Source organism: Triticum dicoccoides, chromosome 6B (assembly GCF_002162155.2).
Source record: "Triticum dicoccoides isolate Atlit2015 ecotype Zavitan chromosome 6B, WEW_v2.0, whole genome shotgun sequence".
Taxonomy (NCBI): domain Eukaryota; kingdom Viridiplantae; phylum Streptophyta; class Magnoliopsida; order Poales; family Poaceae; genus Triticum; species Triticum dicoccoides.
In genome coordinates, this window is record NC_041391.1 from 508,391,879 (window position 1) to 508,410,908 (window position 19,030).

General features: G+C 49.3%; 1 protein-coding gene across 1 annotated transcript; it reads right to left on the bottom strand.

Moving 5' to 3' along the window:
* Positions 1-845: 845 nt before the first annotated feature.
* Positions 846-7,353, bottom strand: LOC119322332 (homeobox-leucine zipper protein ROC5-like). Its single transcript, XM_037595830.1, has 9 exons — positions 6,836-7,353; positions 6,504-6,742; positions 6,284-6,401; positions 5,487-6,200; positions 5,285-5,386; positions 4,955-5,182; positions 3,311-3,488; positions 2,703-3,076; positions 846-1,685 (listed from the first exon to the last, which is right to left on the bottom strand). Exons 1-9 carry the CDS (start codon positions 6,935-6,937, stop codon positions 1,326-1,328), a joined length of 2,415 nt encoding a protein of 804 aa, XP_037451727.1. The 5' UTR covers positions 6,938-7,353; the 3' UTR covers positions 846-1,325.
* Between the last annotated feature and the right edge of the window lie 11,677 nt (positions 7,354-19,030).

A 19,030-nucleotide genomic window follows, 5' to 3' on the forward strand; every position in this document is an offset into this window, starting at 1 on the left:
GGGCCCAACCATTACGCAGCGATTTGAACAACGCTACATGGCTAAAGGGGCGTTGTGTGCGAACCCTAAATATAGCAATCCATCTAGTCTCTTCGATGAGTTTATCAACTTCACCCGACAGATCTAGATCCTCCTCCTCCTCGCCATGGAGATTCAGTCCAACGAACCGATCTTCCAGGTTGCAGTCCATATCCTGAGAGCCACGGGACCCGTCCCGTCCAAACGCCTCCTCCGCTGAGTGCATGCTCGCCGACGGTCCAGCCATGGGAGATCTCACGTAGGGGAGACTGTAGCGGTGGTGATCACGTGGGAATCGGTCCAAAGGAGCGATCCAACGTGAGAGATTTGATATTTTGGGTGTAGATGGGGAACCCTAGCGCAGCCGCCAGGGGAAAACTCAAGTGCGCCGGCCTGTTTGTTGACAGCACCGAAAAGCCGATAGACTTCGGTGGTGCAAAGGACGGTATCGGACTTCACTTTTGATCCAATTATATGTGCAGTCCAGTGTGAAAAGAAACCTTTTTTCCTCTGGGTCGTTGAGATGAAAAAAAAACTTTCGGCTGTACGTGCAAACTGTCAAACTGGGTGTGACAGCAGCACGACCCATCGCCATCGACGTAACAGCCAGCGACCCCACGCCGCAGGCCGGCACAGAGCAGTGAATCCTGTGCGGCCGTGGCAATGTGTTCACGCTGAGCACCCACAGTATTTCTTTGCACGAGACTTGATAGCATACTGAACTTCACAGGACCTTTAGAGACCACTCTTTATGACCAAACTGTAGGTACTCCAAACAGCACCTACATAACCAAAGACTACAACCAAGAAGAGCGTCAGTGCAGCAGTAATCTGAACTTTGGCCGGCCATTGATTGCAAAAATAAATCCCAGTTGATCCACAGCAACGCCAGACATTATTTGGCTGATAGCTTTCAAACGTTCATGTTTGATTCTAGACCTCTACCAGAACCTATGGACGGCACTAGTAGATCAACCCAGCATTCCTGAGTCTCCACTTGCACACCAGCTCATCCTTACAACAGAAAGAGAGAGACGGACAAAACAGAGGCAACGAGCCAGCCGAAAGTTCACCCTAAAACGATGGAACTATAGCATGTCCTTCAAGAAATGTCTAAAATGCATGGGCACCGGGGAATACAGCCGACGGAAGAGGCCGAGTCAATACCCGAACCACCACCATTGCTCTGTGCTAAGGACCTTTCAAGTAAGATCCTTATCACCTAGCAAAGGATTTTTTTTTTCATTGCGCGGTTCGTTCTTGACTCAGGCTCGACGTCGCCGGTCATCCCCAAGGCAAAATCCACCCTAACACTCAGGCGTTGCACATTGCAGCGCCGTCTTGATCTTCTTGATAGTGCAGGAGATAAGATTGTTCACGGTCTCGACCGATTCCACGGTGAGCTTGGCGGTGGGCTGGCTGTTCACAAGAATCTGGAATGCCACGGTCAGCAGAGAGCCGCCGGTCTTGTGCTCGCTGCCGATGCTAGGACCATCGGGCAGAATGGCAAATCCAGATGGCAGCAGAGCAACATAGGTGGAGTCCCCGCCGTTCATGACGAGCTGCATTGCAGGGATGTCCACAGGAGCGTATACAACAATCGACCCGGATGCATCAGTGCATGTTTCCTGAAGGATCAGCATGCTGCTCTGGTTGGCACTCATGGCCTGCAGCAGAAGGTAAGAATAATTAGAGATTTTTTTTAATAACATTTGGTAGTATCAATAGTAAAATTCAAAATGTCCAGAACAAAAATGTTGAAATTTTGATGGAGCAGTCAATATTTCGTATCTGACAATTAAACAGTTCCGAATCGAGAGTACATGGCACATTATTTGCACGAGGAAAGGTGGGGTTCTTCTTTTCTTTTAGGAAAGATGGGGTTCTTCTTTTCTTTTCTTACGAAGTCTTTGGGATCAGGATCTACACGATCTGCACAAAGGATCCGGGACAGCTTTGGGTTTGGATTCTAACACTTTGTACGCATTACAAAACAGTAATGAAAGTTGTCAACCTGACACCTTTTCGAGCAGATCTGCGCCTCGTTCCCCAGTTTGGTCCCAGTTTTGGACCCTTCCGCAGACGTTGTGTAAAAGTGTGGCGCTACTCATTCTAGACTTTCTAGTCGGCTTTAGCTTTTGGCCCATGATTACGACCTTTTTTCAGCTGCCCTAGACTCCTAACAGTACTTGATGGAAAGTTGCCAGACTTTTCTTTGTGATCTTCTCCTTGTCATCATTGGTTCACAACATAGTGATTATTACTGGATAATGGATATGGTGTTGTAGTGTTATTCTATGTGACAGCTCCCAGACTATTGTCAACTAGCCTATATTTGTGACATCCAGAAACTTTTCCATGTATGTAAAACATTTCCAGAGTTCAGTAAGCTGTTTGTGATGTCAGTGGTCAGCTAGAAAGTGACGTAAAATGGAGTACTAAATCATTTTCTTAATCTAGTACTAAATCCATCTAAGTACACTTCAAAGATTATGCACAGCCATATACCAATTCGTGGGTAAGCATGTGGAACAAACAACAAAAATGTTGCAGGTTCATATCTGATCTAGTGAAAGTGTATGCCATACCCTAGACATATCGCCATTCTGGGAAAACCTCTTTAACCAGTTAAGAGTTAACTATTAAAGAAGTAATAGAACAGAAGCAGATTAAGTAATACTCACACTGGCTCTGAGGAGGGATACCGAATTTCCATTCTGATGCCCCTTTGCAATTCGAGCCATCTCCTGCATGGGCCCTCCATTACTGAGGATGTCCCACTCGGCACGCAGCTGTTCATCACGCAGAAAGTCGAACAACTTCTCAGGGGCAATAGGCACCCATACAGATGTGGCGGCACTCAGCACCACCCCTGGTGGCTCCCCAGGCTCGCTCACGCTCTTTCGTGCCATGACACGCACATCCTCACCGATGCTACCTGTTGCACCATCCAGCTTACTCCATTCACGCGCAGATGATGCGCTCACCCCCGCACAGAAGTTCTCCGTCATCCTGCGTGCGAGCTTCAGCATGCTACGCTTACCCTCTTGCGATATAGCTGGCACCAAGTGCAACATATTATTATCGACATTCTAAATAAGTGTACTTACAAAAGTATTATTTCGAACAGAATAGAATTATTTCAAAAGTAGTCTTATTTGTAACGTAGTAAGCTACTTGATAAAATGGGGTCTTAATATTAAAATGCAGCTAGCGTGTGTTATTTGACATAGAAACAGTGAGCTTTACAGGGTGTACATGGAAAATGGAAAAGGTTCCGAAATTTCTGTACCTGTTGGTTCATTAGGTGACACTGTAGCAGAGGACATGAGGATGGCCAGGCATTCACACTGGCGCTGCAGAGTGGCGAGCCAACGGCTGGCGCCAAAGGCAAGACCAGATCGGAGAAGTGGTCGGTAGAACTGATGGACAGATGCCTCATCGTATTCAGTATGCTCAACCCATGTGACCTACAGGGTAAATGCATCTGTTAGCCATAAATGCACGCCCACATGCAATTGTCTTGGGGTGTTGTAATACAACAACCGAGTTCTGAGCGCAATACAAACACACAACTGTGGGTACACAGTGCAGAGTGCAGAGATTAGATAGCTCTTTTTTTAACCATATGATGTAGTACTTCTGTTTTGAAGTAAAAACGTGAAAACTACACATTGGGCAGTTTGCCAGTTAACCAGTCCCAAGATGTGGACCTACTGATGGTCCATGGGTTCCACCATAACTTCTAGTGTGCAATTGTTGAATTATAGTAGTTTGTACCAGGCATAGCATTTTACTATTACTGTGGTGAGACTTGAAAAGGATACGCAAGAGATTTAGTAACATGGAAGGAAGGGATCCACAATAAGAAATGAAAACGGCTTGTGTATAAATAAAAGAAGAAATTACATCCAGAGCAAGATAAGAGCCTATCTCTAGTTTTATAATAGAATAGCAGATACTTCTGCACATGGATTTGCCAGCAATTTTTGACATCAGTCTGATGCTACATTGTTGATTTCTTGTCTGCAAACTCCCAAATGATGCATATAGACTACTTCTAGAATATTTCTTCCTTTGAGATCCTAAAATAGATGTCATCAAAAAGTGATGCGTACATATAAGACAGCGTGTGAGCAAGGTGTTCGAGAAATGGAAGAACCTCCCCCCCACACACACAGTTCCTGGATCATTGACTAATTGCTCCTGAAATTGATCGCATAACTCACAGGACTACTATTTACTTCAACAAACTAATAAAAGAGATCTATCATTGTGTTTTCACAAGAAAACGAGTTATTTCTCACTTGTGCACAACCAGTTTTTAAAGCAAATCAGTTTCCTTAATCAGGTCCACATATTAAGAACAGCTCAAGATCTGTGCAAAGCTGAGGTACACAGACATAACAAAGGAAATGAGCAAGTGTCGCAGATTTCAACATGTCAGGAACACCTTGAAAAAATACAAGACAATAAGTTACCCAAGGTGCTCCATCCAAGGGGTAGAAGCATCTAATCCCCTAGAAAAGTTGGTGGTTCAATTAAACAAGCAGATCAACATGCTTGGGTAATTGTGTTGGATCCATAGAAATGTTTAATTATTCCGGGTAGCTTGTTTAACCAATCTCCTCGTTGAACAAATGATTTGTTTATGTGGGTGGTGGGTTCATGACCCTAACTAATCAATTAGGCCTTGACTTGTGAACACTATGTTGCATGGGCATCATCAAATCACATTATAAATTAATCAGCAAGATAAAACAAACACTTCCGAAAACAACGCCACTCTCCCCAAATTCTAAGAGAAGGTACAGTGGTAGTGGAGAAGTAGTGGAAGTAACATGGTTACTTCTAATGCTCCCGGAAAACTTTGACCAGTTACTTTCGTGCAAATGTTCCAGTCGCAAACTACAGTGATCATAATGTTGGTTATTACCTTGCAGTAGCCATTGGGAGTATCTTGCATCACACAGCCGGAAGGTAGCCTCCTACACTTCAGGTTTGCGCCTGCGGATGTGGTAGCAGAATTTTGATTGCTCAACAATCCATCAATGGACACATCCACCACTGCCCAGGCACCCTCAGCCAGCTGCTTGCAAAACCTGAGAAAAATAACCTCCCTTATGGGTACCAGAGGTGAGAGCACCTGTAGCTCAGCCTTCATCTGTTGCAAGAAAAAACAAGTAAAAATTAGCAACTCAGACTCAGAGGTCACATGTGTGGACACCTTGCATACGATGGACACTGGGGACTGTTAGGCACTTACTAGCAGCAATGCTCCATTTCTGCTTCCACCAATGCCGTTAGACACCTCCTCAAGGATTGTGGCCTTAGCAATCATACATGAGAACATGTCGGACCACCGCCTCTGTGAAATGAATGGAGCAACATCAGCATACTAAGCATAATATAACCACCTTTTATAAATAGGAACAAATGTATGACGGGGAAAAGGTATGAGCTCGAACCTCGTCTATAAGGGTCTCTACAAGGGCAACACTATTGTCGATGATGACCAGGCCGGACTCCCTAGAGGCCTCAGACACAAATCCGGCAGGCTTCATGCCAATGCAATGCTGGGAGGAGTGGAGATACTCCTCAAAGTTGAGTGACTCCTTGTCCGGAAAACCAGGCAATCCCGTAACCCACAAAGGATCATCGGTCTGTGCCATCTTGACAAGTTCATCCATTGCACTGATTGCAAGCTCCAAGAACACAGACCTGTCAATGTCCACCATCGATGCTAAAGCAGACCCAGTTGCCCGTGCTGGTGTGATCACGGTGCCCATCGAGCTTGAGGCACCCCCGGCATACTCACTCATCATACCGTGCATCGAAGGCTGCATAGACCCTATGCCACCGATTCCCCCGACTGCTAGCTCCAGTGACGAGTTCGGCAGGGGCATCGACAGGTGTGGCTGCAGCTGGAGTGGCGACAGAAGGGACACGGGCTTGCCGAGGAACTTGGTGGCGAGGGTGCAGACACGGTTGAGTTCGTCCTTGAGCCGTGCATTCTCGATGCGCAGGTGCTGCTCCTCCAGGGAGACCTCCCCAAGCATGGCCGGGCTGCCGCAGCCGCCGCACATTGGGGTGCGCATGGCCTCCCTGATGGTCAGGTTCTCCGTGCGCAGCTTTTCATTCTCCTGCTTCAGCAGCGCGTTCTCGTGCCGCTCCAGTTGCGTCTGGGCTCGGAAACGACGCGTCAGGATTCGCACGAGACCACGGACGGGCCAAATGAGAAATGGATCGCGGATGGTAAATCTACCTTCATCTGCGTGCGGCGGTTCTGGAACCAGAACTTGACCTGCCGCGCGTCGAGGGAGAGTCTCTTGCTGAGCTCTGCGCGCTGCTTCTCGTCCGGGTGGGGGCACTCCTTGAACAGCCTACACGAGGCGGAGAGGACGACGAACCCATGCATGAGAGGACAAGAGGAAAAAGGCGGAGAGAGAAGGTGGATGCAAATAGCTTTGGGCGGTGGCTCTTACGCTTCGAGCTCCTGGATCTGCTGCGGCGTGTGGCGGTGGTAGCGCTTCTTCCGCTTGCGGGGGTTGCTGCCGCTGGGCTCGGCGTCGTCGTCGTCGTCGCCGACGCCGGAGATGGCGTCCAGGTGGTCGCTCCCTGACCGGCTGTCGTTCTGCGCCTCCGCGTCCCTGGCCATCGCGCCGCCCGCGCCGTCAGCAAACATCCGCCCGCCTATGCCGCCGTCTCGGCCGCCGGCGTTGTCCTGAAAACGTAAAAAACTCCACCAATCACCCACCACGGCAAGGTGAAGCAAAGCGAAAGAGCGTTCCGGCCGTGACGAGCGCCGAACGCGTACCAGCCCGAGGGAGAGCGCGGGCGAGGACGAGAAGGCGCCGGCGTAAGGGAACTGCATGCCGCCGCCTCCGCCGCCGCCGTCGAAGAGGCCCCCGAAGCTCATCCTCCCACGTCCCCCGGGAGGAGCAGACACGACACGAGTGCAGACCCGCGTCGCCTTTTCACCGTCTCTATCCTGTGTCCCAAAAAGGGCCTGCGCCTGGATCTGCACACCTCACGACCCGAATCCTCGGCCGCGGCTCTGGACGGGGTGGAGATATAGAGAGAGAGAGACTCGCCCCGCCTCGCCTCGGCCACCCTCTTTCTACTACCACTGCTACTTCTACGAGATTAGGCTCCTCCTCAAAACCCTAACCCTCCACGGCGAGGGGAGGATTAGAATAAGGGAGGAGAGGCGAGGGCGAGGCGGGCGAGCGAGCGAGAGCCGGCGATTAAAGAAAGCTTTATGCACGGGGGGATGGGAACGGGAGGGTCAAAATGGCAAGACGACGATACGAGGGGGGCGATGGGGGGAGGACTCCCCGGGTGTGGACGCACGGAAAAGGGGTGGGGAGAAACGAGGCGCTGACGCTGATGCAGCGCAGTCAAACGGGCGGTGCGGTGCCTGTTTTTTGTTGCCTTCCGTCGCTCCGCTTACTTTCTTGCGCGGAGCCGCGGAGGGCCGTCCGGTCCGGGCCCGTTTCGTCCCCGCCTCCACGGCGTCGTGTGCTAGCTCCTCTGGCCCGACCAGCGCAGCGGCTCCTTTGCTTGCGTGCCGGGGCTAAGACAACCCGTTTCATGTTTGCTTGAGCATTTTCCTTCTAACGTGACGGCGTGACTGCTTTTTACAGCTATCCCAGGCGATTATTGACTACTAAATCAGATTTGTTTTGGATCTCTTATTACTGAGGAATCTCCTATTCATGGACACGCTTCTTCTTGACTCACTCTTTCTTCCCAAGTCTCAACGCATATCGACGAGCTGAATCAAGCATATTTTTTTTGGCGGGTAGAATCAAGCAATGGTTGTGATAGGGCAAGATAGAGTTGTTGATGGCGGGTGACGATGGATAATTTTGTTGGTGGTGTCGTAATGTCGGTCTAACTATATAAAACAAAAGCTTGGGAGTCAACGTAATGACAACTGCGGCGGGCGGGCGGAGAGACAGGGTAGGAATGACGTTGGTCGGGAAAGGATAATGCTGAGGCGGTTACCGGATAAAAGGAGAAGGTGTCGATTCACCAAATGCTAGTTAAGACTAATAAATAGATTGGTTGTTTTGTTGAGTATATGATAGGGTAAAAGGAATATATAATAAATAGGTTGTCACGTGACATGTTAAGGCAAAATTTGATTATGGCATAATATTCCTTCCATAAATAATTGTCAGGGGCCCCACTTGCCAGTTGTCCGCAGAGAAGGCCGGGAGGAACAAGAGATCCCAAGGTACAATGCGATGAGTGGATGTGGTAACCGAAAGGCCCAGCGTCCACGCATAGCTGGGGGCATCATATATGCAGGCTCTAGCAGAGTACTAGGGCATTGATGAGATTGGTGGATGGTTGTTCTTCCTCACCTACTCCCTCATCCCCTTTCCCCATTCTCTCTTCTTTCCTCCTCAATCTTGTAATTCCAGACAATATTGCTACTTATCAATTGACACACCAGCGAGAGACTAGTGTGATCCTATCAGTTGGTATTTAGAGGCAAGCCATACTACCGCCGCCACCCATGCTGGACCGCCACCACGAAACGCGTTGGAAGACGAGTGAGCGCATTGACACCATGGAGGAGCAAATCGCCAAATTCGTGGAGGCCCTAAAGGAATATGAGGAGGGGGCGGCGATCCGCGGCAAGGCGTCGCTAGATCGGGGACTACAAGGCCTCAAGGAGGAACTCAAGCAAGGGATCCACGACTCTGTCCTCGCCTTCGACGAGTGGCAGCTGGAGATCGACACCAAGGTCGTCGACCTGGACAAGACGGTGGCAGACCTGCGCAAGGAGGTTGGTCGGCTTACGCAAGGGGTTGGTGCCGGCACCCTAGGTGCGCCACCAGTGCCAGCGACAACATCATGGGTCTATGTCCCATGACACCAACCTTGAGCCCGCTGGCCACTGCAGTGCACCAAAGGAACTTGGGAAGGCCGATGTTGACTCGATGTCCTCGGCGCCTCCTGCCGCCAAGGGTATGATCTAGTCCTCTCCATCACATCCTTCAACTAACACTTCCTCATTACAAAATTTCTAGTTAGAGGTCTCTTATAGCAGTGATAGCGCACTAGACACATCATATTTGCAAATAACTTTTCCCAATTTGATGGAACCAACCCAAAATTATGTCTCACTTGGTGTGAATCCTGCTTCAAACTTCATGGGGTCCATTCTAGCTTATGTGTAGAGGTCTCTTCGATGCATTTCCATGGCAAATGTAGCTCGAATCCAAATTGAAGAAATGTGTCTTCATAGGATACCCTAAAGAAACAATTGGGTACACCTTCTACCACAGATCCAAAGGCAAGATCTTTGTTGCCAATAATGGAACATTTCTAGAAAAGGAGTTTCTCTCGAAAGAAGTGAGTGGGAAAAAAGTAGAACTTGATGAGGTAATTGTACCTTCTCTCGAATTGGAAAGTAGCTCATCACAGACAACCATTCCAGTGATGCCTGCACCAACTAGAGAGGAAGCTAATTATGATGATCATGAAACTTCAGATCAAGTTACTACTGGACCTCGTAGGTCAACCAAAGCACAATCCGCACCAGAGTGGTATGGTAATCCTATTCTGGAGGTCATGTTACTAGACCAAGGCGAACCTATGAACTATGAATAAGCTATGATGAGCCCAGATTCCGATAAATGGCTTGAGGCCATGAAACCCGAGATAGGATCCATGTATGAGAACAAAGTGTGAACTTTGGTGGACTTGCCCGATGATCGACGAGCCATAGAGATAAATGGATTTTCAAGAAGAAGACTGACACTGATGGTAATGTTACTGTCTATAAAGCTTGACTTGTCATGAAAGGTTTTTGACAAGTTCAATGGGTTGACTATGATGAGACTTTCTCACCCGTAGCGATGCTTAAGTCTATCCGAATCATGTTAGCAATTGGCGCATTTTATGATTATGAAATCTGGAAAATGGATTTCAAAACTGCATTCCTTAATGGATTTCTTAAAGAAGAGTTGTATATGGTGCAACCAGAAGGTTTTGTCGATCCAAAAGGTGCTAACAAAGTGTGCAAGCTCCAGCAATCCATCTATGGACTCATGCAAGCATTTCGGAGTTGGAATATACGCTTTGATGAGGTGATAAAAGCATATGGTTTTATACAGACTTTCGGAGAAGCATGTATTTACAAGAAAATGAGTGGAAGCTCTATAGCATTTCTAATATTATATATGGATGACATATTTGTTGATTGGAAGTGATGTAAAATTTCTGGATAGCATAAAAGGATACTTGAGTAATAGTTTTTCAATGAAAGATCTCGGTGAAGCTGCTTACATATTGGGCATCAAGATCTATAGAGATAGATCAAGACGCTTAATAGGACTTTCACAAAGCATGAACCTTGGCAAAGTTTTGAAGAAGTTCAAAATGGATCAGTCAAAGAAAGGGTTCTTGCCTGTATTGCATGGTGTGAAATTGAGTCAGACTCAATGCCCGACCACTGCAGAAAATAGAGAGAAAATGAAAGCCATTCCCTATGCCTCAGCCATAGATTCTATCATGTATGCTATGCTGTGTACCAGACCTGATGTGTGCCTTGCCATAAGTCTGGCAGGGAGGTATCAAAGTAATCCAGGAGTGGATCACTGGACAGTGGTCAAGAACGTCCTGGAGTACCTGAAAAGGACCAAGGAGATGTTTCTCGTCTATGGAGGTGACAAAGAGCTCGTCATAAATGGTTACGTCAATGCTAGTTTTGACACTGATCTGGATGACTCAAAGTCACAAACCGGATATGTATTTATTTTGAATGGTGGAGCTATCAGTTGGTGTAGTTCCAACCAGAGCATCGTGGCGGGATCTACGTGTGAAGCAGAGTACATAGCTGCTTTGGAAGCAGCAAATGAAGGAGCCTGGATGAAGGAGTTCATATCCGATCTAGGTGTAATACCTAGTGCATCGTGTCCAATGAAAATCTTTTGTGACAATACTAGAGTAATTGCCTTAGCGAAGGAATCCAGATTTCACAAAAGAACCAAACACATCAAGAGAAGCTTCAACTCCATCCGTGATCAAGTCAAGGAGGGAGACATAGAGATTTGCAAAATAGATACATATCTGAATGTAGCAGACCCATTGACTAAGCCTCTTCCACGAGCAAAACATGATCAACACCAAGACTCCATGGGTGTTAGAATCATTACAATGTAATCTAGATTATTGACTCTAGTGCAAGTGGGAGAATGAAGGAAATATGCCCTAGAGGCAATAATAAAGTTGTTATTTTATATTTCCTTATTCATGATAAATGTTTATTATTCATGTTAGAATTGTATTGATCGTAAATCTAAATATGTGTGTGAATACATAGACAAACACTGTGTCCCTAGTGAGCCTCTACTTGACTAGCTCGTTGATCAAAGATGGTTAAGGTTTCCTAACCATGGACATGAGTTGTCATTTGATAACGGGATCACATTATTAGGAGAATGATGTGATGGACAAGATGATGGGGTCATGTACCTAGGGTAGGGTCATGGACCTGATCTAAGTACCTTACCCAAGGACGCCCTTAGAAGAGGTCGCCTTCCAGTCGACCAACGAGGGACTCACTCGACTGACTTGAAGGACTCAACCATGAAGACTCACTCGACCACCAGAAGGTCAAGAGGCACTCTGCACTGCAACGGCCTGTAATTAAGTAGGCTTTATGGTAGTAAAGACACTTTATGTGGGGCGTTACCAGTAACGCCCCGGACTTAACTCACCTTACATCCTCTCCTACGTGGGCTGGCTGGGGTCCTGGCGCACTCTATATAAGCCACCCCCCTCCACAGGTAGAGGGGTTCGGGACCTTGTAACTCATATACTCATAATCCACTCGACCGCCTCCGGGCTCCGAGACGTAGGGCTATTACTTCTCCCGAGAAGGGCCTAAACTCGTACATCCCTTGTGCTTACAACCTCTCCATAGATAGGACCTTGCCTCTCCATACCTACCCCCCACTCTACTGTCAGGCTTAGAACCACGACAGTTGGCGCCCACCGTGGGGCAGGTGTTTTAGCGATTTTGTGGAGAAGTTGCGATTCTTCCGAGTACTTTCATCATGGTGGCTGCTGGAGTTTTGGTCGAGGGTCGAGAGATCTGTCTCGGCACTCTCACCTTCATCGCCGACGACTCCGCCTGGCTCCAGGAGGCTCCACTCGACGTTGATGCGCTCCCCGTCCGCGGTGGGACGCATTTTCGCGCATGTGTCCGCGGTGTTCTGCTGCGGCAACCATCGACCCCGTATCGGTCGGCTCCTCCATCGTCCACCCTCCCGGTCTCCCGCCAGCGCAAGCGCTCGGGCCGGTCGAGGCTTCAGCGATGGGTGAGGCACGCGGTGGCTCGCCAATCGGCCACCATCCAAGTTGCGGCAATCGAGCCCGACGAATCTCTCTACGGCTTGTTCGATCTGTCGACTAGCTCCGTAGAGACTGCATCCGAGTGCGATAGCAGTGATCCAGCGGCGGAAATCTTGATGGTCGACGGGCCCCGCAGTCCCCCTGGCTTCGCCCGTGATGATGGAGCAGGTGACGGAGGCGACCCCGCACGAGGCCACGAAGAGTACCAGCCCGAGCCACTCGACTCTCTGCAAAGAGAGGAACTTCGCCGCAGGAACGTGGATGCCCTGCGTACTCCCATCGCAGGAGAAACCCCCGAGGCTCGTGCCTTGGAGGAGGCACGTCTGGCCAATTTGGCCGAGCGCACACGACTGGAGAATCTTCAGCGAGCACTCGACGAGCGCGCGCGGCAATGAGTTCCCGACACCAGTCGACGTCAACTCTTCCCGCCGACTCAGGTATATCGAACCCCAATCCAGAATTTAGCAGCTGCGACCCGTATAGCAGAGTCCATCCAGCCTTCTCAGTCAGAAGCTGGCAGAGGTTTGATGCAGATCAGGGATCTGCTCCGGGCAGCAGGAGACCAGAATTCAGCCGTGTCTCAGTCGCGCAACAGAATTCACAGTCGATCCGTCACTGCGAATACGGTTCAGTCGGCTCACAGTCCCAGATCGCCTCCGCGGCGTGAGGGGCACGAGAATCGGCGAGGCCAATATAGTGACAGACTCGACCAAGATGATAGGCGTCGAGTGCCCCATTCCCCTCCGAGGGGTGGGTCTTACGCTCCTCGGCAGCAAGATGACAGGCGTCAGTTCAGTACAGGGCGAAGGGTTCCAGTCGACCCCAGAGAACCAGGCTTCGACGCGCGATCCATTATCGTGCAAGGTTTGGTCGACCGGAACAGAGCCCATCGAGGCGGACTCGACAGAGATGCACCCACAAGCAGTCGAGTGCATGTTTCTGGTCCTGAATGTTTCAGCAGAGCTATCAGAGCCGCAGTTATCCCTCCCAATTTCAGGTTGGCAACAGGAGTCAGCAAGTTCACTGGTGAGTCTAAGCCTGAAACTTGGCTTGAAGATTACCAAGTGGCAGTTCAGATTGGTGGTGGGAACGACGAGGTGGCCATGAAGCATTTGCCCCTCATGCTGGAAGGTTCTGCCAGGGCATGGTTGACTCAATTACCTCCTAGCAGCATTTACACTTGGGAAGATCTGTCCCGAGTGTTCATCAGAACGTTTGAAGGAACTTGCAAGCGACCAGCTGGATTGACAGAGTTGCAAGTCTGCGTGTAGAAGGCTAATGAGACTCTCAGAGAGTATATTCAGAGGTGGATCACTTTGCACCACACTGTGGAGAATGTGTCCGATCATCAGGCAGTCTGCGCCTTCAAAGATGGCGTCAAGAACAGAGAACTGAGTTTGAAGTTTGGTCGAACCGGTGACATGACCTTGAGTCGGATGATGGAGATTGCTACCAAGTACGCCAACGGCGAAGAAGAAGACCGACTCCGAAGCGGCAAGCACAAGCCGAGTCAGTCGGAAAAAGGAAACACCAGTCGGAAACAGAAGCGGAAGGCTGAACTGGCAGCTCCTGGAGAGGCTCTGGCCGTGACTCAGGGAAAGTTTAAGGGGAAACCAAAAGGATCCTGGAACCCCAAGAAGGTAAAGGATAAAGAAGGGAACGACGTAATGGATATGCCATGTCACATCCACACGAAGAAAGACGAAGAGGGGAATATCATCTACCCGAAGCACACCACTCGCCAATGTCGACTCCTGATCCAGCAGTTTCAGGGAAAACAGTCTAAGGACAAGGAGAAGGAGTCGGACAAGGCCGAAGACAAGGAGGACAGTGAGGAAGGATATCCGCATATCAACTCCACTCTGATGATCTTTGCAGATGTGGAAATTAGGAGTCGACTGAAAGTCATTAACCGAGAGGTGAACATGGTTGCCTCAGCGAAAGCAAATTATCTGAAATGGTCTCAAATACCCATCACATTCGACCAATCTGATCACCCGACTCATATTGCCACCCCTGGGAGGCAAGCTTTGGTGGTCGATCCAGTTGTCGAAGGCACTCGACTGACAAAAGTGCCGATGGACGGTGGAAGCGGGCTGAATTTGTTGTATGCAGACACACTGAAAGGAATGGGCATCCCGATGTCCCGACTGAGCACTAGTAACATGAGCTTTCATGGAGTTATACCAGGGAAGAAAGCCAAGTCACTCGGCCAAATAGCTTTGGACATGGTGTTTGGCGATTCGAAACATTTTCGCAAAGAAAAGTTGACGTTTGAGGTCGTGGATTTTCAGAGTGCATATCATGCCATTTTGGGGAGACCAGCTTACGCACGGTTCATGGCTCGACCATGTTACGTGTACCTCAAATTGAAGATGCCCGGCCCCAAAGGAGTGATCACTGTCACCGGTGATCGGAAAAAGGCAGAAGAGTGCTTTCAGAAGGGCTCAAAGATTGCCGATTCCCAGGTGACAGCGGTCGAGTTCGAAGAATACAAGCAAAATGCAGATCCGAGTGACTTGCTGCGATCCAAGAAACCCGCCACAGAGTCTGCATTTCAGTCGTCCGGTGAGACGAAGCCTGTTCACATTCACCCGACCGACCCTGATGCAGCTCCGACCCGCGTCTCCACAACACTCGACCCAAAATAGGAAGAAGCGCTCATCCAGTTCCTCCGTGAGAACTGGGACATTTTTGCATGGAAGCCCGCTGACATGCCAGGTGTTCCCAGGGGACTGGCTGAGCATCGCCTAAGAGTCGACTCATCTGCAAAACCAGTCAAAGAGCATCTTCGGCGGTCCGCCGTCCAGAAGAGAAAAGCCATTGGTGAGGAAGTGGCTCGACTGTTGGCGGCAGGATTTATCCGAGAGATATACCACTCCGAGTGGCTCGCTAATGTCGTCATGGTTCCTAAGAAGGACAAGTCGCTCCGAATGTGCATTGATTTCAAGCACATCAACCGGGCCTGCCCGAAAGATCATTTTCCTCTCCCTCGCATATATCAAATTGTTGACTCGACCGCGGGATGCGAGAGACTGTCTTTTCTAGATGCCTACTCCGGGTACCACCAGATCCGTCTGTACGGACCCGACGAGGTAAAAACAGCTTTCATCACTCCATTCGGGTGCTTCTGCTATATCACCATGCCATTCGGCCTCAAGAATGCCGGAGCCACATTTATGCGAATGATTCAGAAGTGTCTACTCACTCAAATCAGTCGGAATGTGGAAGCATATATGGATGATATCGTTGTCAAGTCACGAAAAGGTTCCGACCTGCTCGCTGATCTCGCCGAAACATTTGCCAACCTCAGAAGGTATGATATCAAGCTCAATCCATCAAAGTGCACATTTGGAGTTCCTGGTGGCAAGTTACTAGGTTTTCTCGTTTCCGAACGGGGAATCGACGCTAATCCAGAGAAGATTGGCACAATTCTCCGAATGAAACGCCCTGTGCGAGTGCACGATGTCCAGAAGCTTACTGGATGCTTGACCGCATTAAGTCGATTCATCTCACGACTCGGTGAAAAGGCATTGCCTCTTTACCGACTGATGAAGAAGACAGACAAGTTCGAGTGGACTCCAGAAGCTGATGCAGCGTTTGCCGAGCTAAAAGCTCTGCTCTCCACCCATCCGGTGCTTGCTGCTCCAATCAGCAAAGAGCCTCTGTTGCTCTATATCGCAGCCACAGGACAAGTCGTCAGTACTGTGCTTACGGTCGAGCGGGAAGAAGAAGGAAAAGCTCTCAAAGTTCAGCGCCCAGTGTATTATTTGTCTGAAGTCTTGACTCCATCCAAGCAGAGATATCCTCATTATCAGAAGCTTGTGTATGGAATATACATGACCACAAAGAAGGTTGCTCATTATTTTTCTGATCATTCCATCACAGTCGTCAGCGACGCTCCACTATCAGAGATTTTGCACAACAGAGATGCAACTGGTCGAGTGGCCAAATGGGCAATTGAACTTCTTCCCCTTGATATCAAGTTTGAGGCAAAGAAAGCCATTAAGTCCCAGGCAATAACGGATTTCCTCGCCGAGTGGATTGAACAGCAGCAGCCGACTGAAGTTCACTCGGAGCATTGGACCATGTTCTTTGATGGCTCTAAGATGTTGAATGGTTCCGGTGCTGGGGTGGTCCTGGTTTCCCCCAGAGGAGATAAGCTCAGATATGTGCTCCAGATTCACTTTGATTCCTCCAACAATGAAGCAGAATATGAGGCCCTCTTATATGGGTTGCGCATGGCCATTTCACTCGGCGTCCGTCGCCTGATGGTCTATGGCGACTCGGATTTAGTGGTCAACCAAGTGATGAAGGAGTGGGACGTGAGAAGCCCAGCCATGACTGGATACTGCAGTGCAGTGAGGAAGCTGGAAAAGAAGTTCGAGGGGTTGGAGCTCCATCATATACCCCGACTGAAAAATCAAGCAGTTGATGATCTAGCAAAGATAGGTTCCAAGAGAGAAGCCATTCCGAGTGGTGTGTTCTTGGAGCATATACACACTCCGTCAGTCAAAGAAGATCCTTTCACCGAAGAAACTCCACAGCCCAAGAGTGCCACAGATCCGACTGAGATTGAGGTCCCAGCGGTGGTCGACTTGATCATGGAGGTCTTGGTGGTCATTCCCGACTGGACAGTTCCATATGTCGCGTATATCCTGAGAAAAGAGCTTCCGGAGGATGAGGAAGAGGCTCGACAGATCGTCCGTCGATCTAAGGCCTTTACCGTAATCAAAGGACAATTATACAGAGAAAGCGCGACTGGAGTTGGTCAGAAGTGCATAACACCAGAAGAAGGTCGACTCATCCTCAATGATATCCACTCGGGGACCTGTGGTCATCATGCGTCCTCTCGGACCATCGTGGCCAAAGCATACCGAGCCGGATTTTACTGGCCAAAGGCGAATGAGATGGCAAAAGAGATAGTGGATAAGTGCGAGGGATGTCAATTCTACTCGAATATGTCGCACAAGCCTGCGTCGGCTCTGAAGACCATCCCACTCGTCTGGCCTTTCGCAGTATGGGGATTGGACATGGTCGGTCCTTTGAGAACAGGACGAAGCAGCTTCACGCATGTATTGGTGGCAGTCGACAAGTTCACCAAGTGGATAGAGGCTAAACCAATCAAGAACCTTGACACCGGTACTGCTGTTAGCTTCATCAGGGAACTAATATTCAGATATGGAGTCCCGCACAGCATCATTACGGATAATGGGTCGAACTTTGACTCAGAGGAGTTCAGAGATTTCTGTAACTCCCAAGGCACACGGGTCGACTATGCTTCAGTCGCCCATCCGCAGTCGAATGGACAAGCAGAGCGAGCTAATGGACTGATTCTTAAGGGATTGAAGCCCCGACTGATGCGTGATCTCAAACACGCGGCTGGAGCTTGGGTCGACGAACTTCCCTCAGTGCTTTGGGGGCTGCGGACCACACCTAATCGGTCGACCGGAAGAACTCCATTCTTCTTAGTCTACGGAGCTGAAGCAGTCTTGCCGAGTGATCTTCTCCACAATGCTCCTCGAGTTGAAATCTACAACGAAGCAGAGGCTGAACAAGCGCGGCAGGACGCAGTCGACCTTTTAGAGGAAGAAAGGGAGATGGCTCTGATCCGCTCGACCATCTACCAACAAGATTTGCGTCGTTTCCACGCCAGAAATGTGAGAGGTCGAGCCTTCCAGGAAGGAGATTTAGTTCTCCGAGTGGATCAGCACAAGCCACACAAGCTTGCTCCTTCTTGGGAAGGTCCCTTCATTGTCACCAAGGTTCTCCACAACGGGGCGTACCGTCTTTACAACGTCTAGCATAATATCGACGAGCCACGAGCTTGGAACGCGGAACTACTCCGCCCATTTTATACTTCAGTTTTATCACTCGGATAAGTTGCAATAAAGTACTTCTGTAGTTCATGGACCTCAAAATAATAGTGTGATAGTTCCTCCATAATTTCTGTCACTTTTTATTTTTGTCCAATAAAATTCCCCCTCAGTGGGTGACTTAGCCGCGAATCCGTTTCGCCTAACTTTGTAAAAATCCTACCGAGTGGTGAGCCAGACTCCCACTCGGAGGCTTAGCTGCGAATCCGTTTCGCCTAAGTTATCAAAATCCTACCGAGCGGTAAGCCAGACTTCCACTCGGGGGCTTAGCTGCAGTCCAAGCACTCGCCTAAGTTTGTAAAAATCCTACCGAGTGGTAAGCCAGACTTTCACTCGGGGGCTTAGCTGCAGCCCTGTGCTCGCCTAAGTTGTAAAAAATCCTACCGAGTGAAGAGCAAGCCTCTCACTCGGGGGCTTAGCTGCAGTCCAAGCACTCGCCTAAGTTACAAAAATCCTACCGAGTGAAGAGCAAGCCTCTCACTCGGGGGCTTAGCTGCAGTCCAAGCACTCGCCTAAGTTACAAAAATCCTACCGAGTGAAGAGCAACCCTCTCACTCGGAGGCTTAGCTGCAGTCCAAGCACTCGCCTAAGTTACAAAAATCCTACCGAGTGAAGAGCAACCCTCTCACTCGGAGGCTTAGCTGCAGTCCAAGCACTCGCCTAAGTTATAAAAATCCTACCGAGTGAAGAGCAAACCTCTCACTCGGAGGCTTAGCCGCAGCCCAGTGCTAGCCTAAGTTATCAAAATCCTACCGAGTGGT

Excerpts from the sequence above, each read along its gene's own strand:
- LOC119322332 (XM_037595830.1), bottom strand. The coding sequence starts at position 6,937 with ATGAGCTTCGGGGGCCTCTTCGACGGCGGCGGCGGAGGCGGCGGCATG. Across the intron at positions 6,402-6,503 it reads CAGATCCAGGAGCTCGAAGC|GCTGTTCAAGGAGTGCCCCC; the intron begins GTAAGAGCCACC and ends CGCCTCGTGTAG. Across the intron at positions 3,489-4,954 it reads CTCCCAATGGCTACTGCAAG|GTCACATGGGTTGAGCATAC; the intron begins GTAATAACCAAC and ends TTTACCCTGTAG.